General features: G+C 37.0%; 1 protein-coding gene across 1 annotated transcript in view; it reads right to left on the bottom strand.

Moving 5' to 3' along the window:
• Nucleotides 1-3,506: 3,506 nt before the first annotated feature.
• PAH (phenylalanine hydroxylase) overlaps nucleotides 3,507-25,253 on the bottom strand; it is a 38,182-nt gene continuing 16,435 nt past the window's right edge. Inside the window, exons 4-13 of the mRNA XM_026726567.2 lie at nucleotides 21,399-21,487; nucleotides 18,165-18,232; nucleotides 11,822-12,018; nucleotides 11,497-11,632; nucleotides 10,928-10,997; nucleotides 8,464-8,520; nucleotides 7,875-7,970; nucleotides 6,169-6,302; nucleotides 5,207-5,322; nucleotides 3,507-3,692 (exon numbers count right to left, since the gene is read on the bottom strand). Coding sequence (XP_026582352.1) covers nucleotides 3,649-3,692; nucleotides 5,207-5,322; nucleotides 6,169-6,302; nucleotides 7,875-7,970; nucleotides 8,464-8,520; nucleotides 10,928-10,997; nucleotides 11,497-11,632; nucleotides 11,822-12,018; nucleotides 18,165-18,232; nucleotides 21,399-21,487 — 1,007 coding nt within the window. The 3' untranslated portion in view covers nucleotides 3,507-3,648. The remainder of the gene's footprint in view (nucleotides 3,693-5,206; nucleotides 5,323-6,168; nucleotides 6,303-7,874; nucleotides 7,971-8,463; nucleotides 8,521-10,927; nucleotides 10,998-11,496; nucleotides 11,633-11,821; nucleotides 12,019-18,164; nucleotides 18,233-21,398; nucleotides 21,488-25,253) is intronic.

Here is a 25,253-nt window from a genome sequence, read left to right as displayed (position 1 = left end):
TGGCTCAAAAGGCTCTGAGGAAGATTTGCAGCGTAAAATAATTCGAATTTAGTATCAAGCACCTTCTATCAAATGAAAAGGAAATCAGACGTGATTTCTGCTTTTTGACTTTCTGTCAAAGACATCTACAAGTTGTATTATTAAGGGCATCTTAAAATCAATTGAATTAATAGACTCCTTAATAAATCTAATCCTCCCAGCCCTTCCTCAACAAACACCTATTTTCTTATGTCATTTCATTTGCCTCTCTAAACTACCCTCAGCCCCTGCCATTAAAAAAGAAAACCCTTTATCTGTTCTTTAATGGAAAGGGATATTTTGTGAGAGATATGCCCAATTCCTTGATATTGTCTTGGCAAATATTTACAAAAACATCACAGAGAAAATCAATACAGACTTGTCACATTGCATGAAGAGAATCTTACTTGAAACCTTTCAAGGAATCAACTCTTAAATGCAAACAACACCTGCATGATATTTGCAAAGCCTATGAACCTATATTAAGTTTTATTTCACCCACAACCCAGATTCCAAATATGTGTTTAAGGTACTGAAGAGCCCCCTTAAAAGCCAAATTTAAGATCCCATTGCCCAAGACTGAAACACTTCAACGCTATCAATTCAAAGCAGTTGGGCACTATTTCATCCTTCGCCCTATATGGAGCAATTCGAAAATTTGTAGCGGCACTGTGGTGCTGTCCTCGGTGCTGAAAAATGCTCATTGACAATTGAATCCACACCGGTAGATTAAATTGGTATAGTTCTCTTTGGTACTTAAGATTTGCTTCTCCTGTTAGTTTTCATTTAAGAGGCAATGAATGTGTTTGTGAGTCTCTGTATATCATTGTGAAGCACAATTTATTCATGATAGTACAGAAATGCGATTCTGAGGAGGGCTCCTAATTATTCCTTTTTGGTTATTAAATCCTTGATTTGAATGCAATTTGATTTAAATTTGAATTTGAATGCAATATAATTTAAATTGTATGTATATTTTAATGTGCCATGGTTTTCTTAAAAATAGGCATATGTTAACTGTTTTATGGGAAATATAAATGTTATTTCTAAAAGTATTTAGAAGGAAAATAAATATTTTGTTGATAATTGTTATTTTGGTTCCATTGTTATTTATTGGGAAATCCAAGAGAGCTAAAAGGAACTAATTGGTTTTAGTAACATAATAATAATATAAAAATTTTATCAGCAAAATTTCAAGAGAGTGCTATAATTTTAGTAGTGGAATATAGTCATAATAAAAATGTTAATCAAATTATATTTATGATATTATGAATATTTATAATATTATTTGGAGTTTTAAACATTAGTTCAATTAATTGCAATTTTATTGCGAAAAACATGTTCAAAAAAATCTCAGAAACTAGAAGGAGAATTCCAAGAATCTCTCTTGGAGGGAGAGGGAGATTGGGAGACAGGTTTTTAAAAATTGATAAAATAAATAAATGAAGGTATAGATTTCTCTTTTTGAAAGGATTTTTTAGTTGTTTACTAAACAAAAATTGCTTCAGGAATATAAGTGTGTCTCATAAAATGTGAATTAGTCATTTTCTCAATAGATCTAATGAGATTAAAATATAAGTAGTTATATTTTGAAATTTATTATTGTATTCATCCCTATGTTGACTAGCATTACAATAGCCCTAATCCCAGGTGATTTTTTTCAGATACCTCTGAAACAGGTGACTGTTATAATTAAGGACAATATCCAATCTTAATTAATTTGGTCATTTTTGCCACAACATTGGAAAACATGGACATAATTTAGTCATGTTAAGCAATGTTTTATGAGCTGAAAGAGTACTTATTAAGAGCCTAACAATTGCTATTCATATTGCTACTAGGCGATGAAATCTTAAACATCCAATTAAACTTCATCCCATGTAAAGAAAATAAATGCTGCAGACTGCATTGATTTAAAATGTTAATTAGATCATTAGCTGAATGATATGAAATGAAAATCATGTGGCTTCTCGCATATTTATTCAGCTTTATAATTCCTTTTTCATATAGAATATATAATGCAAATAGAAAATCCTATTTTCCAGTAACATTCAGCAACATTGCCTCTCCTTCACTTGTGGATTACCAGATTATATTCCATCATAAAATCACTTATACATATAGTTTAACAAATCTTTTTATTAACTCAGTTACATCTGTTCCTACTTTAACATGAACCATCAATGAAAATAAATTTAAAATACAAGTCAATCATAATTAATATATCAATTTTAAAGAATAACCATTATGAAAAACATTAGGTTCCATGCAAAAAAAATAGCAGAGGTATTGTATTTATTGAAATAATTATACTTTTAAAATATTGGTTTAGGAAAAATATGACCAAACTTGGATTATTTTTTCTATAAATTAGCTAGCAATGAAAAACTTAAATCTAAGTATAGTTGTTTAAAATATTTAGCTTTACATTAGCCACTATTTGAATCATTTGAATAAGGGTATCATTGTACACTCTTCTTCAGATGATAAATGTAAATAATCTATATACATTTAAAGATAGCAGTAAAAAATGGATTTTTCTCTGCAAGCCATGAATCTGCAGACATATTCAGCACAGAAATATTCTGCCAGTGAAATGATTCTACCAGAAAAAACACATCAGTAGACTGCATGAACTGGGACAGAGTTGTAGGTGGAACATGAGTACTGAAGATACGTGTGTGTGTGTGTGTGTGTGTGTGTGTTGTATTTGCACAGCATGCTGGACTTTTGCATGTCACAATTATCTCCTTCCTGATAGGTTACCTATGGAACTTTATATCAATCCCAGTTGATCAATTTAAAATATTTATCTTTAACATGTTGGACATTATTATACAATTATATATGATACCTAACATCAACATAATCTTCACACTGATCCATAGATAATTAGCACTGTAAGACAATAAAAGTAAAATTAATAAAAACTTCAAAAGGTATGGATACAATGTAGCTTCCTGAATTCTTTGCAGAGACGCATTGGATTTTTTTTTAATGTGCAGAAGGATGTTTTGTGCAACTTTGACCTTATGCAACCATTTTCAATTTCACTCTTTCTTTTGCCATTTCTTCTCCTACATCAACTTTGGTCCCTTTCCATAACATTTTCAGAGAATTGCCCTGTTGATAGAGTCTTGATCGCCTTTATAATGTTACATTGCATTGGAAAGAATAAAAACACTTGATTAAATGCACTTCAAAAATGCATAACTCTTATATAAAAGATGGATTGAGTATGCTTAGCTTTTCTACTATTTTCCTACATTTTGCTTTTTCAACACTGTCATATAGAAATCATGTTTGAAAGGCCTAGTTCCTACTTAAAGAGTTATTTACATTAATTTTGTAGAGATGTATATGATCATATCAAAATCTGGAGAGGGATCTATCTATCTATCTATCTATCTATCTATCTATCTATCTATCTATCTATCTCTATCTCTCTCTCTCTCTCTCTCTCTCTCTCTCTCTCTCTCTATATATATATATATATATATATATATATATATATATATAAACATATTGTATATTATATTTTGTTACTTTTCTGAATTATAGGTTAATTATGGGCAAATTGATTTGGTTAAAGAAAAAATAACAAGCAAGACAAGCCCAGAAGTCTCTCTTTCACTTTATCTTCTGGAGAGCATTGCAAAGAAGTTCCATTTCATCTGCAAAGAAATCAACAAAAATAACAGTTTTACTTTGCTCTATGTGTGTTACATCTGCATATTAACTTTTGCTACCAGGCAATGCATATGAAGCTATTCACAATTTCTCCTGTCAGTAGAGATAATAATGCAGAGATTACTGGGCAAGAAAAAAAAAACATAGTACAATCTTATGGGGAGAATGCAAGGCTGACAATACAAGTAGTCCTCAACTTACAACAGTTAATTTACTGACCATTCAAAGTCACAACGGCGTTGGAAAAAGTGACTTACAGCCATTTTTCACATTTACGACAGTTGCAGCATCCTTGTAGTCATGTGCTCAAAATTCAGATGCTTGGCAACTGGTTCATATTTATGATGGTTGCAGTATCCCAGGGTCACGTGATGCCCCTTTGGCAACCTTCTGACAAGCAAAGTCAATGGGGAAGCCAGATTCACTAAATAACCGTATTACTGATTTAACAACTGCAGTGGTTCACTTAACAAATGTGGCAAGAAATGTGCCCCATGAAGTGGGACAAAGTTCACTTTACAAATTTGTCACTTAGCAACATAAATGCTGGGATCAACTGTGGTCATAAGTCCAGAACTACCTATACCTTGGATGAAATGTATTGAATGACTTATGAAGAAGAAGAAAAATGAGATGATCAACTGTGATACAACCGTAAATTTATTGTCTATAGATTCCTTATCTTGTCCCAGACAATATTTATCTTTCCAAAATACCTGGGATAAGGAGCTAAACACTACAAAGGCTTCCATACAAAGTTTCTTGATTGGATTATATGAGGCATCCTCAAGGTATAACTCACAGTTATCCTGAGATTCATTTAATGTCCAATCTTTGCATTGTTGTCTTCATAGTGTGAAAAGATAGTTATCTTCATGCCATAATGATACAGCAAGGGGAAACTCTAGCACAACGCTGGGTCCAGGTAAGAATGAAGAAAACACCCCACAACCCAAACAGAGGTCAATTCAGTGATCAATCAGGAGTACAGATGTGACTACATGACATGAACTACATCTCCTGTTTAACCAGCACATTCCATACAACATAAAAGCTCCCACTCACAAGAATCTTTTTGTGCACAAACAACCACTTTTTCAGATCTTCATATCTTTAATTGAAAACTATTAAAAAGATGTTGAAGTTGATAAATAGCAAAAAATGTATATGGTCTACAAAAATACATTTGTTATGGAACTCCTCTGAATTCCAGGACAGAATGAATACATACAGTATGTCAGAGCAATCTAACCACAAAAATCTTTATTTTAAATTTACTATTAGAATTGGAATACAAAAAAAAAGTATTTTTTCAATTTATTAAGAACCTGTAAGTGATTATTTCATCTATGTCATATGGTGCTTGAAGTTTCAAAATGCACCTGAAGTCAAACATCCATTTCTTTATACACAAGGAACTACTAATTGAATAAAATATAAAAGATTCTTGGTTGGCATCCAAGCAAACCCATCCAAAGTTCTGAAATTAAGTACTTACTGCCAATGGCATCTGATAAATTCTTTAATTGCTTGATATTGTCCAGAACCTCAATTCTTTCAGTATATGGATTGTAACGGACTGAAAATGGACGTGAAATCATTGAGGCATATTTTCTGTAAATGCAGAGCAAACATTTAAAGGCAACCATATGTTCAAGTTTTGGGGTGAAATGTCATTCTTTAAAGCTAGGGACTGTAAGTTTTATAATTTGTTTGAAATGGAAAGAGGAACAATAAAGTTGAGATCTTGTGCAATAAATAAAAACTATTATGCATGTCTTATAGGTACAAAATAAGCGATGCCTTTCCTTCGATATGGGGACAAAACAGGGACTGTTTTGTTTGCTTTTGCTCTTACATGTATTTCCTGCAGTCTCAATTTCCCTGTCAACCTTGGAAACCATATTTTATTTGGAAGCTTCAAGGCTGCCACATTTTAGTGCCTGGGAATTTGGGAGAGGAGATTTCATAGAGAGATGGAAGATTAGACTGAACAACATTCTTCTCGTAAAGTCAAGGACAAGTTACCCTTCACCTGGAGAGGAGTGTCTGGAGGACTGTCTCCAGTTGGGATGATGGTTGGTTGGGCCATCTGATGGACTGGTCGGTGAAGGGGATGGGTTTGGAATTTCAATTGGGAAGGGAAAACCCAGAACTCTCAGATTTGGGTTTTCCCAGATGTGCCAACATGACTTCTTCAATAAACTCTTACTTGGATGATCTTTGTTTTTGAGTGCTGAATGAAAACGGGAGATTCACTGGAATGCCAACATTCTCATTCTTATCTTGCTGAGTATCCCTGGATCCAACTTCTCTGAGTTATCATTTATCTCACAGGTCAGCTTTTATTAATAACTTTATAACTCCTCTTTCAAATTAAAGATTCCTAAGGTAGCTGGTGGTAAACTTATGGTTCTGATACCTGTGAAACCACTTGCAAGTAATCTAAGCAGATCCTACCTTAACTTCTGTTTTGCATCTTCAAAACTTTCCGCTATGTAATAAATAGGCTGGAATTCAGTAACTGGATATTTTTGAACTGCAGTCTTTTCCAAGATGAGAGGTTCTGTGACAGGTTTATCTGACAGAGAGTACTAAAGGAAAAGGACAGAAGGGTTTTAAATTTTAAACAGAAATGATTGTTGCTGTCACAGTTTAAGCTTAGTAAGGACTAATAATTCTTTCCATTAAATATTGAATATTGAATATGGTGGGGAGTATCATTGCATTGTAGTCAAGTATACAGAGAAATGTCTTAGAAGGGGTGGGCTGCTACCAGTTCTCCCTGGTTTGGGTGAACCAGTTGTTAATTTTATGGCCAGTTCAGTGAACCCACAAATCCCACCCCTGGCTGGCCCCGCCCTCCATGCCCCGCCCTCCCAGGAGTCCCCACGTGGCCCATTTTGGATCCCAGGTAAGTGCAGGACCTCTGTGGAGGCTCAGGGAGGGTGAAAAACGGCCCTCCTGGAGGTCTGGAAGGTTGGAAATGGGCCTGTTTCCAACCTCCAGAGCCTCAGAGCCCAGGGAGGCTATTTTCATCCTCCCAGAGACTTGAGGAAAGCCTCCGGAGCCCGGAGAGGGCAAAAACGCCCCCCCCTGCAGTGCTGCAGGAGGCTAACTAGGCCATGCCCACCATGGGCATGCCCACCCAGCAACTGGACAGAGAACCGATTGCTAAATATTTTGAAGCCCACCCCTGCTTAGAAGTATAGAAATGAAAATTAAATTAGAGAGCCAAAATACAAAAAGAAAAACAAACAAAAAAACTGCCAGAGAGCTCATAACCTCAGAATTTTAATCCTCATAACCTCAGAATTAAAAAAAAAAACTGGGGGAAAAAGAAACACGTGGCCATGATGGAATGTCTTTACAGAAGGGAATTATGTGATGCAGCTCCAAACAGGGACATTCCATATAAAAGGATGAACATACTCCATTTTTTCTTACACTATTGTTTGACATTTTAATTAATAAGGATTATAAAGAGCCATGGTGGTGCAGTGGTTAGAGTGCAGTACTGCAGGCTACTTCTGCTGACTGCTGGCTGGCTGCAGCTTGGCAGTTCAATTCTCACTGGATCAAGGTTGGCTCAGGCTTCCTTCCTTCTGAGGTCAGTAAAATGAGGACCCAGATTGTTGGGGGCAATAGGCTGACTCTGTAAACTGCTTAGAGAGGGCTGTAAAGCACTGTAAAGAGGTATACAAGTCTAAGTACTATTGATATATTCTGGGTTTATTGATGCCTTCATATGCTAAAAAAAGAAAAGGAAGCAGTACATGATCTGTTTATTTAATGTGGGCCACTCCATACTGAGGATGCAAGTCTGTACCTGACACTCTAACCTTGACAGCATCCTCATGCTCAGAATTAAGGATTAATTGGCTTCCATGTTGATGAGTAGTCTGTTTTTGGAACCTTCCTTTTCCCCAAAAGTAGACAGAAAAGATGTGGCTTGCACACTGATTTCCAGGGAACAGAATAGCTTATATTTGAAAATTGGGAGAATAAGCCTTTCAAGGACCAAGAGGACAATTGGAAACCAGAAAAAGCTACCAAATTTAAGCTGGGTTGCATTTGAAACAAAGCTACATAAACATCACCATGCCAGATTTTTTATTTTGCAGAAAGATTCATCAACTTCATTTGCAAAACTCATGAATTCATACTTGCAGTTCCCCATATGATGACAACAGTCCAGCCCCATAGGCCTTAACTGCGTTGCCTTCTTTACAGAGGCCAAATTCCACAGTGAACCAGTAAACCTGAAATAAAATAAGGTGCAGAGTTTATTGTTACTGTTGCTACAGAGTTTCTGATGATGCTGAAACAGGGCTATGAAATAAATAAAAAAAATAAAATGATTTATATTAATGAAAATTTTGTTCTAAGAATAGTTCATGAATGGACACTTTCTTGATGATTTTATTATCAATTAATAATGGTTAGGTTTATTTGGGTTAGGAGCCTGAATCTGCCTATAACTAACCTTCGAAAATGCTATGATTTGTTTCACTGTATTTAAAATGCATTAATGGTTATAATCTTTTGGTAAACATTTCAAGCTTATAAAAGTACTACAATAGTTAATGAGTTTTTAATGGTTAGCTACATTCATATAATGTACGTATAGTGTAAAAATGAATTATTTGTTCAAGGAAGAGTTTCAAGATAATTCTGAAACCAACCAGCCAAGAACTTTCATTCCATATTAATTGCAGGATATGACTGAAGCTATTATCAGAATTCAACACTGACCGTTGCAAGTTTCTCAATATAATCATCTGGTGCTCCTAGAGAAGCCAACCCAATCTCCTGTAAAAGGAAAACATTTCCAGTTTCTTGTTTTATTGTCATCTATACAATTCCTGCACAGAAACACACAACTTTTTTAAATCTGAAAATGAAATAATAGTGAGATAACTTATCAAGAAAATATTTCTCTTTTCTGCTTGTAAATTATATTTCTTTCCAACAGAGGGAATTATAGATATTGTTATGTATGTAATGTATAGAGGAAAAATAAAAGTGCATGTACGCAACATGCATAAAAAGGGTGTGCCTTCACTTTCATGGTAGCAAGTGCCCTCTTTAAAATAAGACATAATAGTTTTGATTTAAGATAAAGTCAGACTGGACATTTCAATATATTTAAAGTTATCAACTGTAGATTTCAAAATGCTGCTAAAACTGAACTTCACATAAAATAATCTTTATGATCTCAGCAGGGCCTCTAAAAAGATTATTTTTAAGCATCGGGAAGATTTCTTGTCTCTAGGACTGAAAGACAAGTTACTCAGGAGGCTTCATCTACATAACATGATAATTACCCAACTCTGATGGATTCTGCTGGGTATAAAAAACTAGGGGAAAAATATAAAAATAACTGAAAACATTAAATCAAATAGGTAGTCCAGACTAAAATGATCTAATAAATAAAAGAATCAATAGAGCAGAACAGAGGAAAGCAAAACAAAACAAAAGACAAGTAATAAGCATCTACAGGTGAAACTCGAAAAATTAGAATATTGTGCAAAAGTTCATTTATTTCAGTAATGCAACTTAAAAGGTGAAACTAATATATGAGATAGACTCATTACATGCAAAGCAAGATAGTTCAAGCTGTGATTTGTCATAATTGTGATGATTATGACTTATAGCTCATGAAAACCCCAAATCCACAATCTCAGAAAATTAGAATATTACATGCATAGAACAATATAGAACAATAATGGACCTCTGAAAAGTATAAGCATGCATATGTACTCAGTATTTGATTTGGGCCCCTTTTGCAGCAATTACTGCCTCAATGCGGCGTGGCATGGAAGCTATCAGCCTGTGGCACTGCTGAGGTGTTATGGAAGACCAGGATGTTTCAATAGTGGTCTTCAGCTCTTCTGCATTGTTCGGTCTCATGTCTCTCATCTTTCTCTTGGCAATGCCCCATTGATTTTCTACGGGGTTCAGGTCAGGCGAGTTTGCTGGCCAATCAAGCACAGTAATCCCATGGTCATTGAACCAGGTTTTGGTGCTTTTGGCAGTGTGGGCAGGTGCCAAGTCCTGCTGGAAAATGAAGTCAGCATCCCCATAAAGCTCATCTGTGGAAGGAAGCATGAAGTGCTCCAAAATCTCCTGGTAGACAGCTGCGTTGACCCTGGACTTAATGAAGCACAGTGGACCAACACCAGCAGATGACATGGCTCCCCAAATCAACACAGACTGTGGAAACTTCACACTGGACTTCAAGCATCTTGCAGTGTGTGCCTCTCCATTCTTCCTCCAGACTCTGGGTCCTTGGTTTCCAAATGAGATGCAAAAGACGGTCTCATCAGAAAAGAGGACTTTGGATCATTGACCAACAGTCCCGATCTGTTTTTCTTTAGCCCAGGTAAGATGCTTCTGACGTTGTTTGTTGTTCAGGAGCGGCTTGACAAGAGGAATATGACTTTTGAAGCCCATATCCAGGATCTGTCTGTGTGTGGTGGCTCTTGATGCACTGACTCCAGCCTCAGTCCACTCCTTGTGAAAGTCCCCAGCACTTTTGAATGGCCTTTTCCTGACAATCCTCTCCAGGCTATGGTCATCCCTGCTGCTTGTGCACTTTTTTCTTCCACACTTTTCTCTTCCACATAACTTTCTATTAATGTGCTTTGATACAGCACTTTGGGAACATCCAACTTCTTTTGCAATTACCTTTTGAGGCTTTCCATCCTTATGGAGGGTATCAATGATGGTTTTCTGCACAACTGTCAGGTCAGCAGTCTTTCCCATGATTGTGCTTCCTACTGAACTAGACTGAGAGACCATTTAAAGGCTCGGAACCCTTTGTAGGTGTTATGGCTTAATTAGCTGATTAGAGTGGGACACTTTGAGCCTAGAATATTGAATCTTTTCACAATATTCTAATTTTCTGAGATTGTGGATTTGGGGTTTTCATGAGCTGTAAGCCATAGTCATCTCAATTATGACACATCACGGCTTGAACTATTTTGCTTTGCATGTAACGAGTCTATCTCATATATTACGTTCACCTTTTAAGTTGCATTACTGAAATAAATGAACTTTTGCACAATATTCTAATTTTTTGAGTTTCGCCTGTACCTTAGGCCTGAGACCAAAGTCAAATTTCAACATTTTCTGGATCCCTTAGAGAGATAATGGATTATCTCCTGCCTGTATGAATCTCCAGCTAGGTTAACATTAAAATTTAGCTTTTACTTACTTGAGAAAACTGAGCAAAACTAGGGTCAGCAAACAGAGGGACGTGTCCTAGGAGTTCATGGCAAACATCACTAAAAGAAAACACAAATCGGTATGAAAACATTCAGATGAGATGTGTTTGTGAGAAGGAAAACATATTAGAAAAATCTGGTTATTTCAATAAACTACTAAGAGAATCATACAGATGTTTTGGACTTCTTTCAAGCTTAGCCAGCCAAAAGGAAGAGATTGCAAGAATTTTGGCCAAAGATATCTGGAATATACCAGATTACCTGGTTTACCTTGCTAAATGTATATATGTGTAATCAGATAGAATTAACACTTCCCTACCATGGCTTCCTTCCCTTTCTTCCTTGTTCTTTGTTGTGCCAACTTATAGACACATGAGACACATCTCTAAATAAAAATCAATCATCTGCAGAGAATATTTGTGCATATTCTCTACAAATTGAGTATAAAGTTATATGCACATTTCTATACTTCTTGGTCCACTTCCCCTTTGATCATGCATAATATTCCAAGGGTTCCAAGCATAATACAACTGTATACTTTACAAAGCTAAATACGTACGGTTCAGGTGTATACATTGGTTTTGATGAATGGCGAATGTACTGCGTAGAGTGAAATACTCTAAAAGCCAAGCCACCCAAAAAATCTCGAGATGAAAGAAGACCAGCCACAGGTCGTAAGCGAAATCCAGTGCAACCTTGAAAGAACAGAAAAGTTCTAGATTATCATGTGACTTCAGATGTAGCTATGTTCTAAAGTTCCATTCAACATTCTCATTCAGAAATCGAGTTACTTATTTCTAGAAACATATGGACAGAATTGCAGTCTGATTGCTTCTGGTACACAAGCCACATTTATATCGGTTTTTCAACCACTATTTACTTACTTCTCAAAAAGTTTGACACATCTTCAAGCTGAGGAATGTTATCCTCTTGGTAGCCACAGTATTTTTCCAGGAGTGGAAACACATGATTGTGTTCATAGCAAGCATGTGTAGGATAGAGAGTCTTCAGTTCCCTAAAGACTATCCCCCATGTCTTCTTCTCTTCCTCAGTGTAAGTCACCCTGGGTATAGGCTGCCCACTGAAAGGGAAGTAAAAATAACCATCTTATCAACATCAACCCCAGAAATTCAATTCATACAATCTGATGTGCTGTGGCAGATCTTTAAAGATTAGGCAGGGAAAGTAATCATTGCAATAAACTTTTTGCTACAGTATGTTCATATGTGTGCCCTTTGATTCTTCCATTGTACATTAAAGCAACTTTATGCCAATATTCAAAACACACACTGCCACCAAATCTACTTATAGGTCAAAAAGAAATAAGACACCTCAAAGATTAATGTATGCTAAAATTCTGATAAACACTATATTCTGCTTCAGACAAGCCACTTTCACACTGTTTGATTACTGCTATGAGCTTATCATGTTTTTCACATATTAAACTTATTGTGGAATTATCAGAGTTCTGGTCATTTTATTCCTGTCTGGTATATCCATATGAAGTTGTCATATATTGGATCAAATTGATATTATGCTGAACTTGCAATTTCTGAAAACATTTTTCCATGAGGAAAAGGTTGCTTGTTAGGCTTATTATCAGATATTTTGGGGTTTTCTTCTACTGAAAAGCAGCAGAGGGTGTTACTACTGGGATAGTTTTCTGCTAAGCCATCTTTCCATTTCTCTGAGTCTTCTCTAGCTGCCCAAATCTTTCCGTTCTCCACCATTCAGTCAGAACTGAAGAAGCTTCTTGGATGAGAAGCAAAACATCTTCAAAAAAACAACAACAACCAAAGCCCAGTTGCCTTTTGAAAATGCACCTTCCCAAATTTGCCAAAATAAAACAGACTAAAAGGATCTTCCATCAAGTTTGAAGAGAAATGCAGAAAGTCAAGACAGATACAATTCTCCAGTTGTCAGACAGGGCATTTCTCGGCCATTTTATAATGTAGCAAATCAAGAACATCATGCTCCATCCATCAAAATATTATGGAAAAATCTTTCCTCCACTGAAATAAATTTTGAAAACAAATTCTCTTTCTTCAGAATGAATAAATGACAGGATAAAAATGTAACAGAATTTTTCAGCACAGCATTAGGTCGAATTCAGGGGTGGGCTTCAGAAATTTTAGCAACAGGTTTTCTGCTCAGTTGCTGGGTGGCCATGGCCATGGGTGGGTGTGACCATGGCGGCGGGGGGAGTTTTTGCCCTCCCTGGGCTCCGGAGGCTTTCTTCAAGCCTCCAGGAGGGCAAAAATGGCCTCCCTGGGCTCCAGAGGCTCTGGAAGCTGGAAACTGGCCCATTTCCAGACTTCCCAAACTTCAGGGAGGCTCATTTTTCACCCTTCCCAAGCCTCTCCATGCGCCCTGCACTTACCTGCATCCAAAATAGGCTGTGTGGGGACTCCTGGGAGGGGCGGGGTGGGCCGGGAGTGAGATTTGGGGCTTCTCTGAACTGTGCAGGATCTTAGATAGAGGATCTCCCAAACCCCTGCGAACTCCCAGCAACCCATCCCATTTGAATTATTACCATGTGCAGTTCTGAGAACTTCAAGAATTCTTACGCAGCAGGTAGATCAGGTAAATAAGCAAACAAAGCAACAATAGAAAATTCAAGCCTACTTTTATTATAAAAAGAACAGATATTATAAAAAGAATAGAATGTGTTTTTTCAACAATTTCTCTTTGCAGAAGAGATGAACATATACAGTCATCTCTTTTGCCCTACCAAGAGGATAGCATCGCGTTTAAAAAATGCTTTGTAATGAGACCCTCCTTGCAATGGACTTTTAAAAATCTGCAGCAAACAAGCAATTGCTCCACACACAGTTGGACCCTAATTCCTAAAATGTTCCAGCATAAGACCATCTGGGTTAACATGAGCGATTTTAATATTGAAGAAGTTGCAGAAAAGGAGGCAGTAAAGAACACTGCTGGGATCCCAGAAGGTCTGATAGTTACTTTATCCCTTATCCACTCTATTATTTATGATTGGATTACCTGGATTTAGGAAAACAAAAACACCTGTTGGGGATTAATTCAGCATCATTCCCAACTTCCTTACTTCTCACTATGCAGTAATTTCTCCCATGCTGTTCTTGCTTTGCAGCTTTAATGATCCGAAGACAAAATAATCTGATGTACGTGTCATCGACACTGAAAACCAGGCTGGTGTACAAAGCGGCTGGCTTAACCAAACAATGCCTCCAATCTCTCCTGCCCTTAAAACCGGGGTGCTAAAAGTCGACCCAGGTAATGGCTCAGCAGGAGTAGTAGATCTGTCTCTTCCTTAAATATAAGTCCCCAACAGTCAGCCTGGCTCTGTCTTGAACCCAAAAGGAATCCTTTGACTTGCTCAACTTGTTGCCTTGACATTAAAACCCGGGGCAGGGATGGTGTCTGCTGCTCAGAAAATAATTTTAAACATGGGCAGGCAACTTATCTAAGCCTTTCTCTCATCCTGCCCCCAAAGCTTTCCCGCTCCCCAGCAATTGAATAAGGATTGTGGCACCGTGGGGATAATAGGAGGGATTTATAAAGTGGCAGTTCTTTGTCAGAAGATGAGTGATACCCCCACCGTTCCTTGTCCCTTCACTTCAGCCTGATCCTAGGGGCAGCCCCCCAATAATTGTGCAATTTTCTGTGTCTCTGCACCAGTCCTCCTTGATCTCTGGAGCCTTAAACATGATTTTGAATGAGGTGGGGGTGTGTGATGAAACTGCTGTGGTTTCTATAGCATTGACATTTCTCATTAATCCTTAGGCCACCTTCGTGGGCCTAAGAAAAGAGGAGAGGTTTAAGGCTCTGTCAGACACCAATCTGAAAGCTGCTGAGATCAATAGACCAAGGCTCAGGGTGGCAGGTGAGAAGGAAGAACTGAAGAGGTGGGGGTGTAAATGTGGGCATACATAAGTGGGGGGTGGGAACAGAAAGATGAATGACCTAGGGTCTTAAAAATGAGCCACACAACAACATCCTAAATTGTCCTTCCTGCTCCACAGATTGTCCTTGAAAGGATTATAATTTCATGTTCATAGTTCCTATTGTTTGCATGTTTTCCTATATATATACACATGCATGCAGTAAAAGCTACACCTTTCCTGATTATCTTATTCTTTTTTGAAGGACATGTATAGTTTGCCCTGTTTCATCTTCATAGCAACTTCAGGAAGTGGACTTGGTGGAAAAAAAATATTCACCCACTGGCTTTGTGACTTCATTTGAACCTTTTTAAAACTCTCGTCACTATAACTCTTTGTCATGAATCCATGCCAACTCAAGGATTTTTAAAGTATGATTTTATCCATACCTATAAATCACAATGGCTAGATTCAAATAGGTTGACAAAGCAAAGCCACCCAAACCAGAAGGGTCAACCACTGGCTCTAAAATTCCAAATTACTACACCCCAAATCTGAATTAGCAAAGTGTAGCATTTGTTTCCACATAACATGCTGTGCTGTCTATTCAAAGAAGGGACCATTTCCCGGCTCATCATGAAGGTTTGGCTTACACAACATGCAAAGACAATGGCTAGGCTCCAGTTACATATTGGCCCCTTCCCCATAACCCCGTTTCTTGGAACTATTGATGTTAGCTTCTATCTGTATCAGTGAACACTATAAAAATCAGTCCTGTTTTTGTTAAAAAGTTTTCCCTGTTCTATCATTGAGGTTGAATTTGGATTCAAAATCCTTTCTTTTTCTTTTATATTTTGGGTGGGGCCTTGATATCCTTTCTATCATACCATCAATTTTGAAGCAGAAAACACTGATTTCCAAAATCAGCTCAAACAATTGTTTAACAAAAACTCTGTCAAACGAGGATGTGGGAGATGACCTTCTTAGGAAGGAAGGAAGGAAGGAAGGAAGGAAGGAAGGAGAGAGAGGTGGTATTCGGCAGGTTCTAAGCAGTTCTGGAGAATGGTAGTGGAAATTTTGAGTAGTTCAGAGAACCAGCAAATACCACTCTGACTAGCCCCACCCCCATCTATTCTCTGCCTCCTGAATCCCAGCTGATTGGCTGGTTCTTCTTTTGTTGCCTTGTACAGGAGAACAGAGCTGGAAAGCTGGTTAGGATGGAGAGGAATGGGATTTTGCAGTAACCTTCCCCTGCCATGCCCATCAAGCAATGCTATGCCCACCAAGCCACACCCATGGAACCGGTAGTAAAAAAAATTGAATCCCACCACAGGAAGGAAGGAAGGAAGGAAGGAAGGAAGGAAGGAAGGAAGGAAGGAAGGAAGGAAGGAAGGAAGGAAGGAAGGCCAATTCTTGGCCATTCTATTCCCCTTTGCTTTATTAGCTATTAAAGATTGGTTGTATTATGAATTTCAAATGAGTCCTACTTGATATAGACAATAAGTAAATGAATCGTCCACAGTTTGGAATATATATATAAGGAAGTACATACATACATACATACATACATACATACATACTTGTGTGTGTGTGTGTACTTCCTCATATATATATTCCAAACTGTAGAGGGTTCATTTATTTATTGTCTATATCAAGTAGTATACACACACACGCACACGCACACACACACACACACACGTGTGTGTGTTTGTGTGTGTGTGTATTCTGCACTTCCTACTAGTTGATAATAAGATTTAATTATCAAATTGGATCATGCATAAAATCACTACTATACTATCTCTTCAGTCCCACAGTCCAGAAATAGTGTGAAGACTAACTAGCTCATTGAACATTTTATCATGCAGCTGGAAAGTGACGATATACACAATTAGATCAAGAATATACGCAATGCATTATTTTAATCTTGCTCATAGTCCTTGCTATAATGCAAATTATATACAGTTCTTTCCTCTCCTCCGTTTAATGTGAAGCATATGAGATGCTTAGTGCCTGGTGCTTTGTAGTCGCCTCTGATGCTGCAGCACAATTAGATAACAAAGCTTTGTGGGGGCTGGAGCCTGATCCTCGTCTGAATGCCATTTATTACCAGAAGGCTGTAATTGGGGGATAAATGCACTCAGAGGAGGATCTAAGAACAGAGGAGGAAGAAAGCAAGCAAGAGAAAATAAACATTTTATGGAAAATTTGACTGGAAGAAAATTTGGTCTGATGGTCCACTTTATTTGGACTCTCAGTGAATTCAGGTGGGCCCCATATGAATGAATCTAGAATTCACATGAGACTTTCTACCTTCATTTGCTCTGGTTTGCCTTTTCTTATTTAATTTGATAGCAAACTATTTTATTTAAGCTTTTCTCCCTTCCATTACTTTGATTTCAAAATGCCTAGATTTCCTCTCTGTTCAAAGGCCTCCAGGTCTGCTACAGATAATGCTACCAATGAAAATAAGCTTTTTTGTCCATCATGATGCTTCTTTTTGAAAGATTGGATCTTAATTTAACATTCTAAAGCACAGTTATCCAAAAGTAAAAGGATCCATAGATGCTCTTATGATTTTATGAATTTAAATTCAGCTGAACAACAAGAAAAATGTTTTGATGATCAAACTAGTCGAACAACCAAATCAAGTACTTACGGAGAGAGTGAGGTGATTCTAATTAGAGATCTTTGGCCAAAGATTGAGGAATAAAGCACCATGGATTCTCCAGCTATGGGATACACTGCTCTATTATTCTTTGAGCATCTATAGTTAGCCTGCCTGCTAGTAGTCTGGAATTCGTTCTTATTCTATTATTTCATGCTGCATCCAGTCCAACCTGCTCTACCCAGAACAAATTCATCTCATTTTTTTTCTTGTTCCTTCAGGGCCATAATTTACATCATCCCTCTAACAGACCAAATGACCAATGCCATTTCCACATCCATTTCAGCCATGTGGACAGTTCCTCAACATCTTCACTGAAGCAATACTGTTGCAAAGAATAAACGAGGAAAAGCTAATCTTGATTTATAATCTGTCTAATATGTTCCTTATCACTTCTGAATAATTCAAGATGCACGTTTCTGCTGTACCTTCTGCAGTGTTCCTCAAACTTTTTTTACTGATTAACAGATTACTGAATGTTGATAAACATTCAGCTGACTGGTGGTTGAAGAGGCAGAGTTCTGGGCAGGTGATCAATGGTGAATGTGTGAATGCTGTTGTGGGCCATCATCTGGACCCTGTGGTCTAACAGTGGTCTGTAGACTACTGTTTGAAAATCACCTATCAAAAGGAACACCTATTTTGTGCCAAAGAAGTTATTTTAGGAGGTAGTTTCTTCTTTCTCATCTGCATACTTACTGCCTGTAGTTGTATGCTATATCTGCAAATTCCTTTCTTCTGGCCCGGTAAACTGGATCTTTGAAACCCTAGAAACAGATAACAAAAGTAGTTGCTTTGTGAGCGTTTAAAAATGTAGGTACAATTTAAAGAAAACAGATGTATTGTAAGTTGATTTAAGGCAAATCATGCTCTAGAAGAGATGGAGGATCACGATTCTCCAAATCAAGATTCAAGATTCACCAAAAGGTTCAAAGACCTGATCTAGGCAAGCTTAATAGAAATATGCAATAATACAGACCTGGAAAAACATAATTTATATTGTTTTAAAAACACCAGTATAGCTCCATCCTGTCTCTCATTGGAATATCCTTCCTGAATAGCACTGATTCACTGATTTGTATTGGTTTTAATCTGATAACAGATAATCAGAGTTGGAAGGGACCTTGTAGGTAATCTAGTCCAACCCCCCACCCAACCTTACACCATTTCTGACAAATGGCAATCCAATCTCTTCTTGAAAGTCCCAAGTGATGGCGCTCCCACAACTTCTGAGGACAAGCTGTTCCATTGGTTGATTGTTCTCACTGTCAGAAAGTTTCTCCTTATTTCCAGGTTAAATTTCTCCTTGTTCAGTTTCCATCCATTATTCCTTGTCCGGCCTACAGGTACTTTAGAAAATAGCTTGACCCCACAAAAAAGAAAGGAAATTAAAAAAGGAAGATATCACTGGAAGATAAAGCTTTGGAAAATATATAAGGCAACTTCCTGTTATTCAAAGTCAAGAAGACATACAAATTTCAATGTCCAAAACAAGATATTGATCCCAGATACAAAATGGAAACCAGTGCAGCTGTATTAGAAACATCTTCATCAAGAGAAGAATAGCACCAGGATCAGAAGAAGTAAGAGTACCACTCTATACTGCACTAATGAGACCAATACTTGGCATATTTCATCCAGTTCTATGATAAAAAAAAAAGATATTGAGACACCAAAAGAGTACAGAGAAGAACAAGATGATAAAGAGGTCTGGAGTCTGAACTGTAGGATGAACAGTTAAGGGAACTATTCTAAGAAAGAGAAGTCTTAGGGATATACATGATAGCTGTCTTCCAGTACTTGAGGGGCTATAACAGAAATGAGGGATTGACTTATTGTCCAAAGTGCCTGAAGGTATGTCAAGAAGCAATGGGTGAAAGCTCATTAAATAAACATCCCACCTGGAACTAAGGAGAAATTTTCTGACAGTGAGAACTATTAACAAATGGAACAGCTTCCCTCACAGAATTATGGGTTCTTCATTGCTGGAATTTTTCAAGAAAAGATTTGTCTGGAATGGGCAGGGGATTGGGTTAGTCCCTTCTAGCCCTATGATTCTATGATACCTTAGTACTTGGGTAATGGCACAATGATAATAATTATATATTATGATCTGCTAGCTTCACTTATCCTACATAGGAAAGATTATTTGCCCAGGGTGAAGCTAAAATCTACGGCAAGTGGACTGTAGCAAAAGTAATATAATTTCAAATAATATTTCTAATTTGACTTATTATAAGCAACATCTAGGTACACTTTTCTTTCCCCATTCCAAACAGCAGCAAACCCTACCAAAAAGGGGCCATTGACTAATTGTTTCTAGCAGTGGGATTTGAGATGAGTCCTTCATTTGGATTCATTGTCTTTTGTTAATAGTTTCATTTTGCCTTTGGTCACTATGCTTCTGTATCTATAATATTATTCACTCGTTCTTCAGTACAATGACCCCCTATTCACCTTATTTTGTTCTAGGATTGGACCAAATATTGTGTGTGCCAAATAATTATATGGGGTGCATTATTCATTTTAGATTAAACTAGTGAGCTAGTGAAAGGCTAATCACTCTTCCTCAATTAGTGTAATAGCAGTATTTTTTGCTGCATCCTGTATAATTTATTTACAAGTACCCAGCTTCAGTTAAATTAATAGTGATAATTGCTGGCTACACTACATCTTCTGACATCAGAAGGATATAGAATATTGTTTTCATTGATCAGTGGTAAGCAATTATGTGGTCATTCATCCAAAATTTTATTGTAGTGTTATAAACATCTCCCTTTTTTCTCCGTCTTTCTCTATTAATGAGAAAGTCCCTTCCTAGCACCTAAAAAGTATTACAATCATTATAAGCTGATCACTGATTTAAATCCTCCCCCATCTCTCTCACCCCTCTTCCCTCTCTCTCTTCTTCATTATTTTGGTTTTTTACTAGAAATCCCAAAATACGTAATTTATCAAAACTCTGAAAAATGTTTTTAAAAAGGAATTATTTAGAGGAAGAGTTAAAATGGAGAATAAAAGAAGACAGAATAAAGAAGATATCACATCTTTCAAAGAGATATAACAACTCTATGTGTTTCTTGTTGTCTACTGAGTATTTCCAAACAATATGCAAGATTCTTTGCAGGAGCTTATTTGATCTCCCATTAAGATATTTCCCACATTCAGAGCTTAATTAATTATAGGAACCTGGAGTCAATTAAACAATGCCCCTCTTTTTCCAATGAAGTGATAGCATGAATTTTGATATCAGTGGTGTAACTAATCAGATACACAAAAAACTAGATCCACCACTCTTAATTACTCTGAATTCACATGTTTAAAAAAATCTAGAATAGTTTTTGTGATGTTTTTCAATCTCACAAACCCTAGATGGCACTGTTTAGCTACAATAGAATTTTCCCCTTCCTCCAATGTGGATATTTTTACCTAGAGTTCTTTAACACTGCATAATAAGTAATTCTGAAAATTATAGATATTGTACCTCATTATGTTAGGGATTGATGACAGATCTATAGAATAGTAAATTAGTAAGGAATACGTTCTTGGAAACATAGATTTTCTGTTTAGTTATCTATGCATGTTTTCATCTGCACTATTCAGATTATAAGAAATTTCCTATATATGTGATTCTGACTGTTTCTTTTAAATATGCCCTTAATTTCACAAAGATGAAGCTTCATACCAATAACCACAAATGAAGATCATAATTTCGACTTTTGTCTGTCTGTGGCAACTGTCCTGGTGCCCTCAAAATGTAGTTTTGGGCTCAGTTTCCAAAATTCTCAAATGTAGAATGGTAAAATCCGAGTGATGCTTACATATTAAAATGTAAAATTGCATATGAAATTAGAAATAGAATTTTTTTCTTTAAAAGAGAATGAATGGGTAACATTTTTTTTTTTGTCTTTAACAATTTTTATCCTTTCTTACAGGATGGTCAGCATCCAGTTCTGCTCCATAGCTGAGAATCTGATTCGCAAATCTGTCCAGTTCTTGAATAGATCTTGGGAACCATGGAACTAGAAAGCAGAAAAGAAGCATCAATTGTGATTAGTTCCTTACCACTTCATAAGAGCATGTAGAATATGAAGTTATATTCCTGTTACTTTATTCAATATTTGCTTGAAATTCACACTGAAATATAAATAATAATTTAATATACAGTAGTCCTTCTTTACACATTGTTAATTGGTGCCAGAAGGAGCGATGAGTATCAAAAATGGTGAATAGCACACAGTTTTTCCTATAGGAATAATGTAATGAGTCACAAGGCAGCCATCACTGACAAATTGTAGCTGAGTATCAAACAAACAATGAGTAACTGGACAAAATTTTCACATCAAAATGTAAATTCAATGAGTTTCAAAGCAGTTGAGCAGCAAAGAACCACTGTATAATGTTGGGTTAGAGACTGGAATTTCTAAACTTGTTCAGTAAATTTTGTCCCAGTGGCTAAGAAAGATCTCAGGCTTCCCCAATGAACTTGAAAAATACACGACTATATTGAAGGACATTTTCTAAGCCAGCAGCCCTCAACCTTTTGGGCACCAGGGACCGGTTCCATGTATTTTTTGCATGGACCTTTGTGGCTTGACGGCCCAGCAGAGAGAAAAGAGGGGATGGTTCCTTGTGAGTGGTAGGTGGGGCCCATGTGAGCAACTCTGTGTGAGCAGTGGGCACATGCACCCACCACTCACACAAAGGGAGCTTTGCATGTCAGTGCAATCCACTGACGCTTAGGCAAGGGAAGAGTCGCGCCTGAGCATAAGTCACCACCACTCGTGCGAGAGAAGCTTTGCGCTCGAGCGGCAGCCATCTTGTGCTCGTTCAAGGGAAGCTTCACACACATACAGGTGCTCACCCACTACTGCACAGCCTGGTTCCAAACAGGCTGCAGCCAGGTAGTGGGCAGTGGCCTGGGGATTGGGGACCCCTGCATTACAGAATATTAAAGTAAGGGTCTATATATTGCGTATATAATATCCATTTTGTGTTGTGCTTTGAATTTTTGGTGTTATTACTGAACCAGGATCTTAGCGAGGAACATAAACCATCTCTATTTTTATGAGATGGTTTATGAGATGGTTCTGGGTTGTCTTCATTTTTCACATAGATCAATTTTATTTCTTTTTATTTGCAGAATTCATGGCATCCTTCTGAAAGTTTGTCATGATTTAAATAAACACTACTGGTTTTTTTTAGCCACTAGATGGCAGCAATAGCAAATATTACAGCTTTGAGCCTATTTGTGCAGGAAAATCTCTATTTTAAAGACCTCCAAACTCGTTGGAAAAACAATTGTGCCCTGAAGATTTTTAACAAAATAATTGAAGCAAGACACCCAGTTGGATCCATGTCTGTTATGAACTTCAGTAACACTCTCCAATACTGAGGTTTCTCTTATGAGACCGGATCCTTCTAAGACTCACATTTATACAACTTGAGCCATTCAGGACACTGAGAGTTAATTTCTTGACTTGAATTCTAAAAATTTGCACACAGATTTTTTTTTAAAAAACCTTTCATTTTAAAATTTTTCTTTTATCTATTGCATTCATGCAATCCTACTCACATTGCTTGGCATGTTGTAATTAATAGCGACATGTTTAATAGCATCATATTCATATAAGTAACCAATTTGTTGATTAAGGACCCTGATTGGGACTTTGAGGGAAAAAGTTCTGCTCAAATTTAGGTATGCTAGGAAGAGGCACAGTTATAAGAAGATGCAAAATTCCACCGAAGGGGAAATTTTTAGGAAGTTTTAGATTTCTTTCTTTTGCATAATATATTAAATTTAAAGCTGAATAAAATTCAGAGATCCTATTGACAATAAAGAAAATTCAAATTTTGTTACACATGCAGATATCACTGACAAGGGTTATCTCAATAAAAAGCAGTCTGGTTAGTCAGACCAAAAGACTCTCCAAAGCAGCATTGTTTCCTACAATAGTAAAAAAAAGTGCCTATAGAAAACCCGTAACAGCAAACACAATATCGTGTTTTATTGTTTATTTCCCAATAACTTTAATTTCAAGGCACTGGTTTATAGCCATCAAGGATGGTAATTATGGTTTAATCTGGGGGTGGGACCTGTGGACTTCAACTCCCAGAATTCTAGAGCCAGCATGTCTCTGGTCTAATCCTTCGCTTGTCCAATCAAAAAGCACATTGCATATAACCAGTGAATATCCTTGTTTAGATCTTTCTACACATTCCTATGCATTAGATAGGCTATACAACTTTTCCCTCTAAGTGTTTGCCGTTTTATAATGTTATTTGAATACATTTTTAACCTTTCACTGGAACATTGTCATTACCTCTACTGTAGTTTTTGTTTACTTTCTTACTTAGCTTTATTATTCTGATTCTATTCTGAGAGTGTATTATAGAAAATTAGAATGTGCATGTATGTAGTTCTGTCCACCAACTTTCCTCATCTTGCTTCTCCCCAGATATGTTAAACTATAGCTTCTTCACTGTCACTGTACAATTACCAGAACATTTGCTGGTTTGGAATGGTTGGGTTTACAGGGCAACATATATGGAAGATGAGAGCCAGTTTGACGTAGTGGTTAAGGCAACAGGCTAGAAACTAGGAGAGTGGGAGTTCTAGTCCTGCCTTAGGCATGAAATAATCTGGGTGACTATGAGCAGGTCATTTTCTCTCAGTCCTTAGAAGTAAGCAGTGCCAAGCCACTTCTGAAATGTTACCAAAAATCCTGCAGGGGCAGTCTATCTACTTGCCAGTCATCAAAGTAAAGAAAGAGATTAAAATATAACACCGGCAGGGCCATTTTATTACACATATATATCTGTTCAGAATTAACCCCAGTTTAATTTATATTATTTCATCCCATATAAACATGTGAAGAGGACTCCTTTAAAAATAGAACATTTTAGAGCATGCTGGTTTTTTCCTGAGGCTGTTAATGAATGGCCAGCACAGGCAGTTGCAACACTGACCCTCCATGAACCTCTGTAGGGCCCACGCAAGTTGTTTAGTAATAAATATTGATTTGTCTGCAGGAGGAATAGCAGCATTTTATGGTCCTGCTGTGGACACCCAAGTGGTGACCAATTTGCTAGAGGTCAGATGCTTAATGGGATGCTAATCAGCTATTTATACGAGAGCAAGGAAACCAAAGAGATTCAGAGATTCTCCAGAACTTTGTCCATTTTGGGGAGTGGGGACAATGACAGGAGCTCAATATTTATTGCCATTTTCAGCTCAGGTTGGAGCCTTCTTTAACATGGCCAACTGTTCTGGTGAGCCCCAGGGCCCCAAACTAACAAGGCTTCTACAGACCCTCAGCTTCCAGCTTGTCTCCAAATTGCAATAAATTATTTCTGTTTTCTCACTGAAACTGAATCATATTTAATTATTTCATTCAGGACTCCAAGGGATCTAAGCATATTGAAAGCACTACATTGTGTCTTCATGACAATTTATTTGAACCCTTAAGAGCAGTTTGATTGCCAACTATGCTGCTACAGCAGAACTCTGTGATCAACCATAATTTACTATAGATGTTCTGAAACTTTTGGGACCAGTTGGCAAATTTAGGGTTTTGTGAAATTGTTATGGGCATCGTTACAACAAAATGTGATTAACCTGGCACAACCACAAAAGTCCTTTTCAACAGAAGATAACTTAATTCCAAGCCTTTTAGAGTTGGCAATTATAATAAATGTAAATAAAATAAATATATACATGATGTCAGATGCATAGCTTTCTTCTGACTTTGTTCAGTCTCTTATCATTTTAGCTTTTTAAAAATGTCT

This window comes from Pseudonaja textilis, chromosome 5 (assembly GCF_049901715.1).
Source record: "Pseudonaja textilis isolate UNSWEBS1 chromosome 5, rPseTex1.2, whole genome shotgun sequence".
Classification (NCBI taxonomy): domain Eukaryota; kingdom Metazoa; phylum Chordata; class Lepidosauria; order Squamata; family Elapidae; genus Pseudonaja; species Pseudonaja textilis.
Note: the sequence above shows the minus strand (reverse complement) of the source record. Positions and strands in the feature narration are given on the sequence as shown.